Consider the following 18,586-nt stretch of genomic DNA (forward strand, 5'->3'; position numbering starts at 1 on the left):
TAAAAGCTTTTCAGTTTCACGAGGTCCTATTTATAAGTTGTTGATCTTAGACCCTAAGCCATTGTTGATGTTATGTTCAGAAATGTTGTCTCCTGTACCAATGAGTTCAAGGACAACCATGCTACAATCTACAGACCCAAAGAAACTAGGTAATAAATGTTGGAAGCCGACTCCTAGCAAAAAGCAGCTCTCATCTCTGCAGCCACCTCGGGCTATTTTCTTACAGGTGGTACTTTTCCACCCTAACAAGAGATTTGTTTTCCTAGCATGATGTTTTTGCAAGAAGCCCACCACAGCTGAGCACACTCTGATAACATCTTGTTTTTCTCCTACACATTCTGGACCTGTGGTTAAGTGTCTCCAGCTGCACTCCCGAGCGTGTGCATATATACCCATAGGTGCCTTCCAATAAACTAGACTTGAGACTTGATCAGACAGACTGCCTTGTCTCCAATCTTCACGCCTCTTGCCCCTCAGTGCTTACTCTCTCTCTCTCTCTCTCTTGCAGACCCCACTGACTGACCCTTGGACCCAGTCAAATAAGGAGGTCCCAAGGGAGAATAGGTGAATCTCACTCAGAAAGGGCAATTAAATAGTCATTGGAGGTGGATGGAGAGGGGCCTGAGTGGAAGAGTAAGTGAGGATGGGAACGGGGCTGGTGACCAGGTATGGGAGTGCTGGGGGTAGAGGGGCAAGGGAGGTGTGGGAATAAGAATCAGCAGGGGAGGGGGTCATCTCTGATGACTAGCTGGAGGCCTGGGATGGGAGAAGATATGAGGAGTCTATAGAAGTAACCTTAGGTAACATTGCTATCAGAGGGGGATATAGAGACTGAAGTGGCCACCTTCTGTTCATAGACAGGAATTCCAGAGGAGGGAGGAGAATAGCAATCCACCACAAAATATGTGACCCAAAATTTGTCTTGCCTACAAGATGTGCAGTGATACAAATGGAGCAGAAACTCAGGGAACAGCCAAGCAATAACTGTCCCAACTTGGGACCCATCACATCTGAAAGAGCCAAGCCCTGACACTATAAACAATACTCTCCTATGCTTACAGACAGACACCTAGCATAACTGTCTCCTGAGAGACTACATGCAGCAGTGAATGAATGCAGAGTCCAAGACTCACAAATACCAGGCAGAGTCCAGGGAATCTTGTGGAAGAATGGGGTATAGAAGTTAGCAAGTCAGAAGGGTCAAGGACACCACAAGAAGACCCACAGAATCAACTAACCTGGGACTATGGGGGCTCACAGAGCCTGGGCCACCAACCAAGGAGCATACAGGCACTGGACCTAGATCCCCTATACATTTGTAGCAAATGTGCAGCTTGGTCTTCATGTGAGTCCACTAACAAGTGGAGCAGAGGCTCTCTTGGTCTCTGTTCCCTGCCATTGGATCCTGCTCCCCCTGCCTGGACTGCCTAGTTGGGCCTCAGTGGGAAGGGATGTGCCCAGTCCTGCTGTTACTAGATGCCCCAGGGTAGGGTGGTACCCAAGGGGAGCTTTCCTTCTCTGAGGAGAAGGGAGAGGGCAATGGAGGGAAACAGTTGTTAAGGGTAAGACTGGAAAGAGGAGAGAGTGGGCTATGATTGGAATAAAATAAATGGATAAAAAAATAATTTTTTTTAAAAAAAGTAGGCATCTCATGGCATCAAATGAATTGAATCATCTGTATCTCCTGAATTGGTCTATTTGAGCTCTCAAGAGTGGAGTTAAAGAGCATTATAAGCCTTTAACCCCCACATTCAGGAGGCAGAGTCAGGTGGATCTCTGAGTTCAAGGCCAGCCTGGTCTACACAGTGAGTTTCAGGACAGCCAGGGCTACACAGAGAAACCTTCTTGTTCCAATAGCTTTTACTTATGTTGTGGAGTAATACTTCTTTCTCTGCTCCTCTCTCTTGGGGACACTGACTTTAAAATATCCATGTTTTTGAGAGTGTATGCATGGAACACTACGTTCTCAGTTAAGGAACTCATCACTCACAGAACAGACATATCAACATCAAACAACATAAAAAGCCCAGACGGGCACTGAGGCCAAATGATGTGCCAACAGCAAAATCAGTAACTTATCATTTCCAGAGTAGATAATCGGAGGCTCAGAGCTGGTAATTTTGCATCTGCTTCACAATTCAATGAGCTAAAAATAATCAGCCCTTTGACAGTTCTAAAATGTCAAGTCATTCATTCAACTCACAAGAAAACCAGGCATGTCCAGAACAGAATTGATAAAGAGGCTGTAAACCAGCAGAATTGTTTTAGAAAGGAACTTGCTAGGACACATAGAAGGTCTTAACCCAAGAGGTAATCAGAAATGTACAGAAGGATTTACACTTAGAGATTTGACCCAATTCTATTTCCAGTAGTAGAAAAAATTGATAATAAAAGCTATTACATAAAGAGGGTATTGTCCAAACTGTCCAACCTTTGAAGACTGTGCATGTATAGTTAGTTACCTGTGAACGCTGCAAGTCAATGCTTGGGAGGCAATGGCGGGAGATCTAAAGTTCAACACCAGCATGAACCAAGCAAGGACTTTAAGGAAGCTTAGGCTATCTATTTGTAAAAAATGTCTAAAAACATCAAATAACAACAAAGGAAATATGTAATGACAAAGATAAAATGTTAAAATATGTCCAAGCGTGAAAACGCTCGGCTGAATAATTCCAACTTCTTAAAAAATAAAAACCATTAATCTAGACATTAAAAACACACAGAGACACACAGAAAGAGCAAAATCAACATACTAAAGAGAGATACATTATTTTAATTATAAGTTATATAACTTATACTTGAATCAAATACTGATAATTTTTAAAAATGATAAACACACACACAAAAAGAAACAACACAAACTTCTCCTTTACCATTGTATATCTAAAATCTTATCCAAGGCTGGAGACATAGCTAACTGAATGAGTGAATGAGTGCTTATATACTGAGTATGTGCAAGGCCATAAGATCTCCAACAGCACACACACAAACGAGAGAGAGAGAGAGAGAGAGAGAGAGAGAGAGAGAGAGAGAGAGAGAGAGAGCAGGGAACCAAGGAATCCTGAATAAACAAGTAGTGTTTGACTTGGCACAGCCATAACAAAGACTCCAGATCCATAAGAATGGCAAACCCTTCCCTGGGTGAGGCTCAGAGGGACAGCAAAGCCTTGCTTGGGTCTGAATGCTAATGCTAACAATGTGTACAGAAAATGTCCACCACAGCATTCTCCTCCTGGACGTTTATGACCTGGAGACAGCTCCCCTACAGAAACTGCTCCTACAGAGATTAACTAGACTCTCCTCCTTTTTCGGCTGCATATAATAACCCTGCCTCCTTGTTTATCTGTGTGATAAAACTGCCTCCCTCACTGTTCAACTGTATGTAATCCCAGGCTGCTGTGATTTCTCCATCAGAGAGCCCAGACCACCTGATCCCCGCTTTTCTGCATTCATGTGTAAGTTGTTTCTTCATTCCCTTGTTGCCCCTCGTCAGGGTTCTTGGACCCAAGCCAATAATGAAGCGAAAGGAGAAAGCAATAGCACCTACACCCAAGCTCACTTAACTGTCAAGACGTTTCCAAGGCAGCTAAGATCTCCTCTACATGGGCTATGGTGGCCTACACCTGTAACCTGAACTTGGAAGCAAAGGCAAAAAGATTATGAATTTCAGGCCAACGAGGCAATTCTAGGCAAATTCTAGGCCAGCCGAGGATATTATAATGGAGAGACTCTTGTCACAACAAAATAGCAACCAAAATCATACTCGAGTAAGTACTTAAGAGGCTGTTTACAGGGCTAGCGCTGTAACACACTTGGTAAGGTAATTGTCTTGCTGACATGAAGACCAGAGGTCAATCTCAGAAGTAAGCCAGGCATGGTGGTATACACTTGTAATCCCAGTTGCCAGGGAGGCACAGACAGGTAGATAGATAGCCCTGCCATTCACTGCCTTGCCAGCCTAGCTTACCTAGAGAGCCCCAGGCCCCAGTGACAGGTGCTGTGTCAGAAAACGAGGTGAATGGTATCTGAAGTGTGATACAAGGTTGTCCTCTGTCTTCCACACTCATGCATACACATGTGCATGTGTTACATTCATACATACATACTCTCACACATAGACACACTCTCTCTCTCTTCTCTCTCTTCTCTCTCTCTCTCTCTCACACACACACACACAGAGAGAGCTATTTACCTATAAATACACTTTTTTATCAAAATACATCTTATAATACTAGTAATTATTGAAGTTTAACATGTGCCACGTATGCTCATAGGCTTATGAACTCCTTTCAAATCTCTGTGGAATAAAACTAAGATCACCCATTTTATAGAGAAAAGTCTGGGGTCTTGGTTGTAACGTGTCATCTAGAGTATCAGACCGGTGACCAACGAATCTTTCTATAAAACTTCACATTCAGTCACTACACAGAGCACCTGCCCAGAATTCCACTTCATCCTAAACAGCCTTTGAGACACAAACGCACTCTTCAGTTCAGGGGTTGAACCTCACTGTTACGGTGTCTATGGTTTGCTCCAAAGCAATTGTGTGTGCACACTGTAATAACACTGTGGCCTGTATACGTTATGTCCTGTCATGCATACTCAGTGCCCTCCTGGGGCTTCACTCTCCAGTGGTCGTAGTGACTATTCTCAGCAACCTCACTTTAAAATTTTCTGTTATTGTATTCCTTGAAAGAATGTTAGCCCAGGAATGTTAACTGAGTGTGCACTGGTGAAATTGGTGCCTTATTAACTGCCTGAGTGCACATGAGAGATAGAATCTCATTAATGCCATTGATGGGACTTGAGATACAGGGGTCAGGTCAAAATTCTAGACTTGAGATATAGGGATCAGGTCAAAATTCTAGAGATTTTTCCCATCCTTGCCTGACCATGGAGGCTGTACATCGCAATTAAAACCATTTAGGATCAGATAGTCCTCTACACCAGACCACTGGTTCAGAAGACTGCTTGACTCTACTTCCTTGTGACTGCCCTCCTTATTATGAGACTGATACTACAGACAAACTGGGGATCTGTGTGCATACTCTATTATGCCTCTAATTTCCATTCAGACAAGACATGTTTGCTACCAAAGCCAACTCTTTCCTCTTGTTAACATCACCCCAAGGGCATTTTACACCACAAAGAACACAATCCTGGGAAGCTTTGCTTCCATCTCTGCAAGTCAAGAGGAGTTACCACAAGCCACACACACCCGCCATGCTCCCACTTCCAAAAAGGCAAATCTACATCATAAGTTTTTGGTAAGCTGCTCCCACTTGGTTTCTTGGCCAGAATTCACTTTTCACTTCTCTGTGGAGGCTTGGAAGATAATACAGTGATAACAATCTTGTCATAAGAGTGTTCTTTTTTTAGCCAGTTTGTCTCTGTGGTTAGGGACAGCTACGAATGCCTCAGAATGCAGAGTTCTCATTATACAATCACACAGGCATGCTCTTTCTTTAAGTTTGTGAATATATTTTTCAATGTGTGATAAAATAATTTGTTATTTCAGCCACTCTTGTAGAAGGCCCCATTATTTGTACTGTGGGTATTCTTACCACACTGATCAGAGGTTGAAGCAGAGACGGCATGCGACAGTGTATGAAATATTTGTTACAGAAACAATTGTAGGCAAGTCAAACCACTTGGAAATGACTTTCAAGGTCTGACTTGGACGCGCTCGCTATATCTAAAAAATCTGGATATGTCAGTTTAGGGTGTGCGGTCATTAGTTTGGACCTTTTAAAATTCCATTTTTACAATGGATAATATAATTCCCTCATGTCAAAGAAAACTCGGTCTGATACATGTGCTCCAAAAGGACATTTGAAAAGCCCTGGCTAGGCTGTGTGTGGTGGCACATATATTTAATCCCAGCACTCAGGAGGCAGAGGCAGGCACATTTCTGTGAGTTCGAGGGCAGCCTGGTCTGCAGAGTGAATCTGATCACATGATTTTTTTTAAACCCACTCTATTGGTTATTTATTGCTGAATAACAAATAGCCCCAACTTTACAGGTTAGAACAGCATTTACCTACTATCGGATTCTTTGTACAGAGGGGCTGTGCTCAGATTCTATTACACATCTATGTGGTGCCTCCCACATTGAGGAGCACGCCATAAGACACACTCTCCAGTGCTCACTGGCTGAGATCTTAGTGTATATGGACTCTCTTCAGCACAGGCTTGAGAAAGATGCACAATAATGGATTGTTTATAGGTGTTGTGCATAAAGCTGTGAGAGGAAAGGAAAATGGACTATGCCCATCACTTGTATTTAACATACTACTAAAGTCTAGACAGGACTAAGAGACAAGACAAGGCAATAATGGGTATTCAAGTAAGAAAGGAAGGAGAGAAATATGCATGTTTGTTGATAGCATGATTTTACCACATAAAGATCCTTAAAAGATTTGTCCCAAAAAGATGTGAGAATAACAATAATAAATTCAGTAAAGTTTAAGGATACAAAATTAATAAACAAAAATGACAGTATTTCTATATATGGGCAACTAACATCCTGAAACCCTTCATAAAGAAGAAAGTCACACACGAATAAATTTGAGTCAAAAGCTCAAAGATCTTGTGTGTGTATGTCTGTCTGTCTGTGTTTCTATATGTCTATATCTGTTTGTCTTTGTGTGTGTGCATGTATGTGTACATCTTTATGTCTGTGTTTGTCTATGTCTGGCTGTGGGTCTCTGTGTGACTGTTTCTGTATGTGTGTTTTTAATCTGACTGTCTGTGTGTATGTCTATCTGTCTGTGTCTGTGCATCTGTGTTTTTCTGTCTGTATGTGTCTGAGTGTGTGTTTCTGTCTGTCTATATGTGTCTGTGCATCTGTGGGGGTGGGGGTGATGCTTGTGCAAGTGTGTGTGCAGATGTATGTACATGTGAAGTAAGAGATGAGCTCCCAATGTTCTTCCTCAGGAGCTGCCCACCTTGTGTTTTGATATGAGGTCTCCCGCTGGCCTGGAGCTTACTGGATAGGCTAGGTTGCCTGGCCAGAGAGTTCCAAGCATCTACCTTTCTTTGCCTCCTCAGCACTGGGACAAGAAGTCCAGCTTTTTAACAGGAGTTCTAGGGGTTGACATCAGGTCTTCATGATTTTTGTGGCAGGCAGGCTCTTTGCTGACTAAGCAAAGGATACCTGCTTCTGGCACTATAAAAGTGACCAGCAGCACCCCCCCCCCATTTTCCTGCCCTATTTGAGTTCTTCCATCATAAATAGTCTCCCTCTTCTTGCATCCTTTCTTCCTCACTATGCACATAAGCCCTTGTTGACTACTCTAAACACATACTTCCAGGGCCGAACCCCAACCCCCTACCCCCCACCACACACACACACACACACACACACACACACACACACACACAGTTTGAGTGCAGAGATCATAGATGGGACCAGAGTTAGAAACCAGGAGCATACTCTAGGCTCAGACAACCTTTGGATCATGTTCCAATTGCCCTACTTTCTAATTTTGTAACCTTGAGAAAACCATTCTGTCACTTGGGACCTTGGTTTCCCAACATAGATAAAAGAAGAACCACAATTGCTATGTCACTGGTTGCTCAGAGACGTGGATAAGGCCATGCACAATAGGCACTGGTCTTCCCATTCACAACTCTCACACCCAAGAGCCACCTCTTTAATACCCTCCTTGGACTCAAGAGTACTGAGCACTGACACCAAGCTGGGCACCACCCATTCCTAACACTAGCAGCTATTTGGTCACTGTTTGCCATACTTTTCACCCTCAGTGACAAGCCCCCAAAATAAAACCGCACAAGGCACAGTTTCCATCATGTAAATGTATCTCACTTCAATGTATCTCCAGCACTCTATCCAATGCCCAGCACATGATGGTCATCAAAAGATGCTTATGGAGTGGGAAAAGATTTCAAATCTCGTACTGTGCACTATCATGCAGTGGGAGAGGGACGCGTGATAAGAAGAGAGCATGACAGAGACACATGTGATTTCAATGCTTTTCATCCTTAAAAACAAAGAGACCATGTGCTTATACGTGACCCGTGTGCTTTGATTTAAAAAACCCTCACATTTTATACTCGTATTTCTAGGAATACATAAAAGTCCCTCTTTGGCAGATAAACAAATGGGCAAAGGGACTTCTGCTGGGTCACATAGCAATGGGAGGGTGCACCGCCACCACCAATGTACAAGCGCTCCCGCTGCAGAGGCTCTGAAGTTTACCAGAAAGGCGGGCTGGCCCTAGGAACATCAGCATGTGAGCAAGAGATAAAAGACACTTAAGCATGGATGCCTTCTAAAACGGAAAAGCTAATTAAACTTAGCCTCTTCGAAAGGCAAACTTAGAGAAGCTGGCGGGGTTGGATATATTCTCTTACTTCTGAACGTAATAAAAAATAAAGGGTTCCTTGGGTTAAAACATTAGAGTCACTTGGTATTGTTGGTTTTGTTCCAGTGAATATTCATGAGAGGCTAACAAGGCACCTCACTGTGCATTCCATTTCCGGTCTATTCATTTGCACATGCACGATGCAGGCACTGCCCAAGTATCAGAGGTTATGGAGGTATCAAGATTAATAAAGCTGGGTCTGAAGAGATGGTTCGGTGGGTAACAACATTCTCTGTGCAAGCATGAGGAGCTAGTTCAAATACCAGCACCCACAAAAAAGGTTGGGCACACACACCTGTAACACAAACTCAATAGGTGAGTGGAAGACAGGAGGATGGCTGGGTCTTACTGACCACCAGGCTAGCTTAAGGTTCAATGAGAGACAAAGTAAGGCATCTAATGTCCTCTTCTGGCATGCATAGCATACAGGAGGTGGAAGTGGGAGATGGAAGGTGAAGAGAGGGAGAGAAAGGGAGATAGGAACAGAATGTGCTTTCTTATTCTTCTCCCTCTCCCTCTCCCTCTCCCTCTCTTGCTTTCCCATTAGGGTAGAGTCTATCATGAGGACATACTAAAAACAAAAATGCTTAGGGAATATTTTCTATGAGAAGAGACCTCAGCCCTGATCCCCACTGTCATGGCAGAGAAGAAGGTCACTCGATCTCCTAGTCCTGTTTGGTCTGCTTACAAACAAGGCCCTCTTCCAGAGACATTAGAAAAAGAAGAAATAAATGGATAGTCATTTTGCTAACAGAAACAAAAAGAAAAGGAAGGAAAGAAAGAAGGAAGGAGGAAGGAACAAATGAATGAATGAACAAAGATGATAGATACATAGACATAGATGATAGATACAGAGATAGATACATATAGATAGATGATAGATGGATGGATAGATGATAGATAGGTAGATAGATAGATAGATAGATAGATAGATGCAGGCAGTCTTTTCATTGGCTAGAACCCTATTCAACATAACACCTGGACAGTGGAGACCCACATCCCACTAAACAGAGAAAGCAAGGCTGCAAGAAAAAGGTCCAGCAGCACACAAGCATCTCTACAGTCAGGGACAGACTGGGTTGGAGAACGAATCCTACAAAGATATTCATAAGCTCCCACCTCAGTGTCCTTGTCCCATGCCAATGGCCAACCTAAAGTGTGCTTTGTCACTGACAACCAAAGAATCCTATAACACAGAAGCAGCAAAGGCACAACACAAGTCTGCCCCAGCCCAACGATCCATGTGAAGTTAATTGTCCTGAGAAGGTAAGGCCGTCACCACATCTGCCTGGGGCTTCAGAGGGGAGTGAATACTTGCCAGTGAAACACGGGATGTGAGTTTAGAGCCTAATTTTTACTACTCCTGTGACAGAATAAATCCACTTCCCACATTTAACACAGTTCCTAGCACAAGGCAGGGACTCTCCCGTAAGCAGAAAGAAGATAGGCGAGATGGAAGGACTGTATGGGACATCCTTGTTTAATCATCTTTTACCAATAAAATGAGGATCAAGACATGATTAACAAGTATTAGCAGGTTCAGACTGAAGACAGGTAAAATACAAAGTCACTCAGGTGAATGGGACGTGCATTTATCTCAGGTGCAGCAGCCCTAAGCCCCCAGGATGCAAACAGCCTCCTATCATCTTTCATACAAACTACAGAAAGGACTTTTTTTCTCATATGTCTATATGCAGCCAATTTAATAAGAAGCCTCAACTCAACTTTTAAATATTATCTCTCCCAAAAGGGATCCCTTCTTTTTGATGAATAGACTTATGTGCAAAACAATTACACTTAATTATTATTATGGCTTTTCTAATATGGGATTTAATAGATGAACAAGGAGTCAACTCAGTCAGCAACACAGTGCTAAAATTAATTTTCTCACCAGGGGCATTACTTTGAGGTGCAGTTTTGCAAATAGGAGAATAGCAGTGTTATTTTTTTTCTTTCTTTCTTTTCTTTTTTTTTCTTTTTTTTAACAAACACACATAGTGTGTTCTAGTAGAAGACAAGCACAATAATGTTTCAGTGAGTAAAAGTGGCATCCGACCTTCTAGGATTTCAGCTACTCCCTTCCAGCCCAAGCTAAACCAGTCTGGATCCATGACAGGAAACCCCTCAGCTAGGCCAAGAACATGTTAGCAAGCTCAGCATCCCTAGACAGTGCTCCTTAGAACATGTTCAGACCTTTTCAGCCTGGACTCACAGGAGAAAGGAAACGTCTTGACTTAAATAGCAATTATTAAGAGAAATTCTGGGTACATGTTTACTCATTAACCCCCCTATTTGTATCATATCTGTACATGACACTCTTCTACTATGTCTTAGTCAATACCCAACTGAAACTTCCATGTTTTCTTAAAAATGAACATTAGTTCAAAGTAGAAACAAGCTTACCTTCTGGGCTCCTTGTCTTAAGAACGTACTAGCAAAAGTTTCCAAAATACAGTTGAGAAACCCAGCCCCCGTGATTGAAATTCTGCCTGTTTGAATGAACTCTGTCCTGGAAAAAAAAAAAAAAAAGACACACAAAATTCACCTCCATGAATTTTCATCTGTATAAAATATGCATATGCATAAAGTACATAAAATAAAGCAAGCTATGAGCCTAGGAGGGAGACTAGTTAAGAAGAGTCAACTTGCGTGGGAGAGGGAAAAGGAAAGGTGATGGGCATAAATACTACACAACCCAGTTTTTCCATGTCATTGTCAAACAATTCATCTTTCATGTCACTTTGCATTTGGATATGTAAATTATAGAAACCTTCAGCAGCATAATTAGCATTTATAATTAACACAAAATAATATTCATAATAATTGAGAAAGTACTTGTTACAACAAAATATTCTATTTGAGGTTGACCTGACTATATACAGTTTATTCAGTATAAACAACAATCATTTGAATTAAAGAATATTTGTTTCACCATGCAAAATGCCTCTTCCAGAAGCTACCACAACCAGTTTTGCTCAACAGATGAGTTTCCAGCTGCTTTCTAAACACTTGGGTCTCAAGCCCATTGATCAGTGCCACTCTCATCTTTCAATGAGGAAGTTGGTTTTTTTGCAGCAGATGATCGCTATTTGCAAAGAACCTCAACTGACCAAGGTGCAGAAACCAAGTACCTGTGGAGTTACCTTCTATAAGTGGATCATCTATGCAGGGCCCCTGAAACATCTGAGAAGAGGGACATAAAGATTATCAGAGCCAGAGAACAGGAATTACTGATATCTTTTGGATATGATGAAGATGCCACACCCATGGACCCTCAACAGCTAAGGCTGGCTGCAGAAAATCTGCACAAGATGACACCGGTCAGCATTCCAGCATGGATGCGACAAGGGCTCACAAGGGTCACCCCTAGTTACCAACTAGAGGCAATCCACAGTTTCTGAGAAAGACTCAAGTTTTCTGCACAGACAAGTCCCTGATAGGTTGGCCATGCCTAAGTGGTCAGCCATAGACTCATGTGTATATGGGCCACATTAATTGGATGAGAGAGAGAGAGAAAGAGAGAGAGAGAGAGAGCATTTACAATTACAGATGAAGAGAATATGAAGTTGAAAGGGAAGAGGGACTCAAGGAGTTGGGAAGGATGTAGATACGATTAAAATTCATTGTATTCATGTATAAAATTCAAAATAAAAAGTTTTTAAAAGTGATCACTCTTTGGAGGAAGGGTGCTGTATTTCTCAAGACAGACTCTCACTACACAATTCTGGCAGTCCTGGAACTCTGTAGACCAGGCTGGCCTTGAACTCAGACTCACCTGCCTCTGCCTGCCACTAGAACAGAAGCAGGGTACCAGGACACCTGGCTGAAACTATCACTCAGTTTGCAGTCGAAGAGACTATAGCTCAGTGTACATAGCAGCATCCAATACATTTATTTTCACGGCAATCAGGACCAAGAGCCCCTTTCATTATACGACTAACTTAAACTTTCTCCATGACAATAAATGTAGTTAAAAGTACAATGCCTGTTGAAAATTGAGCCTTGAGACCAGTTTACGCTGCTTGACCTTGAATAAAATATCTACTTTCTATAACCAATTTTCTCATATGTAAATGAGATGCCAGCATTACCTATTTACAACTGTGATAACAAAGGTGTTTATGCATATAACACAGATATGAAGAATGACAGACGTGTGCCAAGCATTTACTAAATGCTAGCAACCGTTGCTAAAGAGAGACAGACAAGCAGAGACTGCAAAGCCAGAGTCTGCAATGGGTATTGAATCCCTATTGCAGAAGTGATAGGGGGCAGATGTGTTAGCATTTCTATCACTTTAATTACCAAAGTTCTAGTAATATCCATTATCCCCATCTTATAAAACAGAGATTTGGATTACACATGGGAATGATATAAGACAGTCAAACAGGAAGCCTCCAGTTCTTATCCTCCCATGAAAACAATGATTAAATAAAAATATACAAAAAAATTACCTTTGCGAGACCTCCTGAAACCAGTTAGGAGGTGGCATACAGCCAAGTGAGGGTAGGACGGAGAATAGGCGTGCCAAAGAAAGGGAGAAGTGGCTTGCCATTGCTTACTGTAGGAGTCACTTTTCTACTGAAAAAACCTGTGACAAAATGCCTGTGGCAAGCAAGTGCAGGAAGGAGAGGGTTATACTGTCTATTGACAGTCACTTGGGATGAGACCGGGTGTCATGTGACTCAGGCTGCCCTCAAAGTCTGCATGCTAGGGACTGGCCTTGACATCCTGACCATCCTGTCCCCAGCTCCCAAATGCTAAGTTACAGGCTCACAGCATCATGCTATTCTGAGAGGAGAGGTGTTTCAGGCCCTGGTTCATAGGATGAATCATCATGGAGGGGAAAGTCTGGCTGCCTGGCCAGCTCTGCTCCATGCCATTGGGAGGCTGCTTATCTACATCTCAGTGGATTCACGAACCAAGAGGGGGAAAAAAAAAACCAAGACACTCAGCCGAATTTCTTCTTTTCTCTTTTTTTCTCCAGTCAGGACCTCAGTGCAAGGGGTCAGTGCCACCCATATCCAGTGTGAATTTTCTCCAGTTTAACTTAATTCAGACTGGAGAAGTTATTACAGACACTGAACCCTGAGCCTCACTGTTGCCCTACATGTTCCTTAATCCGTCTAAATTAGCCACCAACCACTGATAGCTCCTCCCAACTATTGAAGCAAGCAGAAAGGGGGGGAACTACAAGGCCTGTTTCTCCCACAAAATCGAAAAGAGATAAATGTTCTTTCAACACTGGCTTCAGCAAGCATAGCCCGGGGACATGACTCAAGGGGGGAGAGAAGCAGTATAGTTGGAGGCTTGGTGGTCACTGAGGAAAAAAGCCAACACAGCAGGTAGGTGCAGCCTTGAAGAACCTACAGTACCCTAAACAGATCACAGGCAGAAACAAGAGAATGCCAGCTCCTAATAACAGAGCCTTCTTCTGCATTTGTGAAATCACATAAAGTTCCAGAGAAGATATTCAGAAAAAAGTTTGAGAGGCCTGCACACTCTCTGGCCTGGCTGATTCGTGAGGTTCCTCTGTAAAAAGCCAGCCCATGATAAATGGGAGAGGTGACTATTGTTTCATAGACCCAAATCTCTCTAAAAGATCACAGGACTTATGGGTGGGCACACACACACACACACCATGAGAAAATGGCCCAGTCACAGAACCAAATAGATGTCTGGAAACTCACCCTAAAGAAACCGGTAAATAAATTACCTGACAATGAACTTGAATTAATTATTTTTAAGATGTTCAATTAGGAAAAAAAATCAAACAACTAAATAAATTCAGGAAATTGAAGCGTGAACAAGATGAGAATATCAACAAAGATAAACCACTTAAAGGAGAGAAAGCAACAGTAGCAAGGGACTTGAGGGCAGGCTGTTGAAGATATAAAGATGAAGAGACCTGGTGAGGGCTTTGAAGATCTATGGATGGTGTCAGGTGGGCCCATGTTACACTTACATATTCTATTATGTTACACACTTGTGGAGTCTTAAAGGAGAAATCATTGAAAGTGGAGAAAAGAGATTATACAAAGCAACACTGACCCCAAATGCCCCCAGATTTTGAAAGAGAAAAATATGCATAAAAATTCTAATTCTCAACAAACTCCAACTAGGAGGTGTCTAAAGAAATCTACATCAGATGCGTTATCCAGTATGAAAGGTCACAGGAAGACGATTGAAAGCAGCGAGAGAAAAGTAACCTGTGGAATGCAGAGGGCTTCTGGGAGGCTGGCAGTGGATTGTTTTTTCCCCATCGGAAACTTTGTAGGCCAGAGAGAATTGGGTTAATATATTCAGCACACCAACAAAAACAAATAAATAAATAAGCCAAGAACTCAGCAAAACTACCTTCCATGAATGAAAAGGAAAATAAGATTCCTTAGCTAGACAAAAGCTGAGTGTATGCATCCCCGCTAGAGACTTGGGCTATCGTTGAACTGGCCTAATTCATTTGTTGAAACCACTGACTTTACAATTACTATATGATCTACATTACATATTGCATATAATCAATCACACACATAAAAATATTGCAGAGCTATGGAAAGGACTCAGTGGATAAGAGGAGCGCTTCCTGGCAAGCATGAGGAGCAGACTTCAAATTCCCACATTAAAACACTATGTATAGGGCTGGAGAAGTGGCTCAGTGGTTAAGAGCAGTGACTGTTCTTCCAAAAGTCCTGAGTTCAATTCCCAGCAACCACATGGTGACTCACAACCATTTGTAATGAGATCTGATGCCCTCTTCTGGTACATCAAAGACAGCTACAGTGTACTCATATACTCTGTGTGTGTGTGTGTGTGTGTGTGTGTGTGTGTGTGTGTGTGTGTAACAACTCACACTTGCCTGTAGCCTCCATGGGCTATGGCAGGTGGACACAGAGGATCAGCGGGACGTGATGGCTGTCAGCCTAGCTTCTGGTTCAGTGAGAGATCCTGTCTCAAGGAAATTAAGCTAGACACCCAATGTCTTCCTCTGGCCTCCACATACACACACACATGCACATGCACACACACACACGCACATGCACATTCACATACACATGCACATCACACACATACAACATACACACACATACCACACACAAACCTTGAATATCGGTTCTACAAAAACAAAACATTCCTTTTTTAAAATGCCAGTGATACTAAGAAACATTTTCAGTTAAGGCACCCGCTAACTGTGACTCACCCTTCACTTTAAGACCTCTTAAGCCACTTGGTTTTACTTTCCCACGCCATACTGAGAACTAGAGATTCTGCCAGGATCTCATTGTTTTAGCAGGAAATAAAAAAGGGCAAGCAGAAGAGTGTCAGCCTCAGCCAATGGAGGCAAAGCTTTCTAAGACAGAAAACACGCAAGGACCCAGGCGCAAATCTGAAGCCTCAGAAAATACCTGAGGAGCCACATCCCTAGGCTGCTTTCTATTGCTGTAATAAAACCATTATCAAAAGGTGGCATGGGGAAGAAAGAGTGTATTTGGCTTATACTTCTACATCAGAGTCCATCACTGAGGAAGGCAGAACAAGAACTCAACCTGGAGGCAGTAACTTGAAGCAGAGACCATGGAGGGATGCTGCTTACTGGCTTGTTCAGCCTTCTATCTTATAGCACCCAGGGCAGACAGTACAACATCAATCATTATTCAAAAAAACGCTTCATACACTTGCTTACAGTCCAGTCTGATGGAGGCATCTTCTCAACTGTGGTTTCCTCTCAGATGACTCTACCTTGTGTCAAGGTGACAAAAACACAAACAAACAAACAAACAAACAAACAAAAACCTACCTTGCACATGCACACACACACACACACACATTATCTGAAAATGCCCATACATAGCATGGGCTTCATCAATCCCGTGAGAGTCCCAGGAACTGTATGGTATGGGAGGTAAAAGTGAAAAGGTAGGCAGACACCAGACTGAAAGGAGCCTCAGGCTTCAGAGATAGATGCTATCCCAAGGAAAGAGACTTCCCAGCAGAGTAAATGACACAGATTAACATCTGTCAGAGCTCCAGTGACCTTTGCTGCCTCCACTGACGCCTGTAGACAAGTCCTTAGGCCCCATTTGCAGGGCAATTCTTCCACTCAATGAGTGCGACCACATTTGTTAAATGAACTAGCTAAAACTCTTCGCAAGCAGACTACTCAATACAGAAAATATTTTCTCTATTCTCCTTACCTGTTTATATCTTACAAAAAGAAGAAAGGACCCAAGTCTCCTGTGCCTATGTTCCTGTGTGCATATACACATGCATCTACTTATACACGTATACACATATGTGTGTATACATACATGCACGCAGACACACAAAAAATATTCTGAGAAACACTGGACTCAGCAAGACATGGTTTTAGTCAACATAGGTAGTATGACCTTGTCTTTTCTAGTTTTTACCCAGTGTTAATTATTCAGGGCCTTATGCAAGAAGACAATTTCTCCATCACTTAGAATCAGTCCCAGCCCATAAACTCTTCCTTGAATCTAACAGCAGTACATACATTTAGATCAAGCTCACAGCAAAAAAACTACAACTTTAGGCCTCTTCCCTCTTGCCTCCTACCTTGCTCTTCCTGCTCACACACACACACGCATGCACACACACACACACACACACACACACACACACACACAGAGTTATCCCACCCAACTGGACACATGTACCTCTGTCTAAGCAGCCTCTTAGACTTAAGCTCACTTAAAGTGCTTTGTTCACGTAAAACTACATTCTAGTGACATTAATCTCTCCTGTCTTTATTCAGGATTAGTCGCTATAGACTTTTACAGTGATTTTAATATTTAAAAATGAGTAGCTGAAGAGGCCCCTGCTCTTCGGGAGATGAACTCTTCAGTCGTCAAGCAAGTGTAGGTTAGGGATTAATCAAAGTCTCTCTTAGATCATATTCTAACCAGTGTTTCTTTCTGCCAGTTTGAGAAGTGAATTCTCAGAAAAGCATGCTCAAGGTTTATCCACAAGTCAAAGAGCAGCAGGCGGTAAAGAGGGTCACGTCCTTGCCATCCAGAAGACGGGAGTTCACTCTGCTATATTTTAAGACTGTCGGAGAAGAAAATGGTGCATTTTCTCAATGACTCAAAGCACCAGAGCAGTTTCTCCTTGTGTCACAAGACGATCCCAAATGCCTCTTGTCGGGACGAGCGTCTGTTGAAATGTCTCTGAAAAGCACAGCTGGTTAGGCATCATAGTTTAATGTCAGCTGTTTTCTTCTGGTTGGTGTTCACAGAAAAACGGGAACAAATTAGGTCCAAGGAGGCAGCTCACTGGGTAAACAGTTACACAAGTGGGAGGTCCTGAGTTCCGATCCCCAGCACCCATGGAAAGCTGGATGCAGTAGATCATGTCTGTAATCCCAAAGCATGTATGGCGGGATGGGAAGTGACGACAGAAGAATCCCAGGAAACTTCCTAAAGCTCTTGAGCCAGCTGCCGCAGTGTAGGAAGTGGCAAACAGGAGATCCTTTCCCAAACGAGGCAGAAAATGAGGACACCGAACAACCAGGGACATCCTCCAGCATTAGTGAGCTACCATCCCCTAAGACACACATACACAGGCACACACACGTGCACAAACCCACACATGCACACACAAATTTTTAAAAGAAAACAAAAAATGGAGCTGGAGAGATGGCTCAGCTGTTAAGAGCACTGACTGCTCTTCCAGTGAATGTGGGTTCGAGTCCCAGCACCTACATGGCAGCTCACAACCCATCTGTAACTCCAGTCCCAGAGGTTGTAATACTCTCTCCTGTCTCCGACAGACAATGCATATACATGGTGCACAGACAACATGCAAATGAAATACCTGTACACAATAAATAAATTTTAAAAGAAGAAACAAAAGAGGATAGACAGACAGACTGACAGATATAATGCTAACAAAAACCTGTAAGCATTAGAATTAGGGCTGCTGCTTACTTATTATCCTCTCCTGGGTTTATAAATCTTATATACTAGGTATGTGTTACTTTGCCAATCATATAAAATTAATAGTAAAGCCATGACTACCATTTCTATAGAAGTAAAACATTCTGAATATGTTCTGTGAAACCAAGAACCAACTTCAGCCAAAGTGCAGTTATCACCATGTGGGTGCAGCTAACACGGGCTAGCCCATCCTTTATCACCATGTGGGTGCAGCTAACACGGGCTAGCCCATCCTTTATCACCATG

General features: G+C 42.6%; 1 protein-coding gene across 1 annotated transcript in view; it reads right to left on the reverse strand.

Moving 5' to 3' along the window:
* The window catches only part of Prelid2 (PRELI domain containing 2), a 73,632-nt gene that overhangs the window by 23,979 nt on the left and 31,067 nt on the right, over positions 1–18,586 (reverse strand). Inside the window, exon 5 of the mRNA XM_021150786.2 lies at positions 10,791–10,896. Within this exon, the coding sequence (XP_021006445.1) occupies positions 10,791–10,896 (106 nt within the window). The remainder of the gene's footprint in view (positions 1–10,790; positions 10,897–18,586) is intronic.

Source organism: Mus caroli, chromosome 18, assembly GCF_900094665.2.
Source record: "Mus caroli chromosome 18, CAROLI_EIJ_v1.1, whole genome shotgun sequence".
Taxonomy (NCBI): domain Eukaryota; kingdom Metazoa; phylum Chordata; class Mammalia; order Rodentia; family Muridae; genus Mus; species Mus caroli.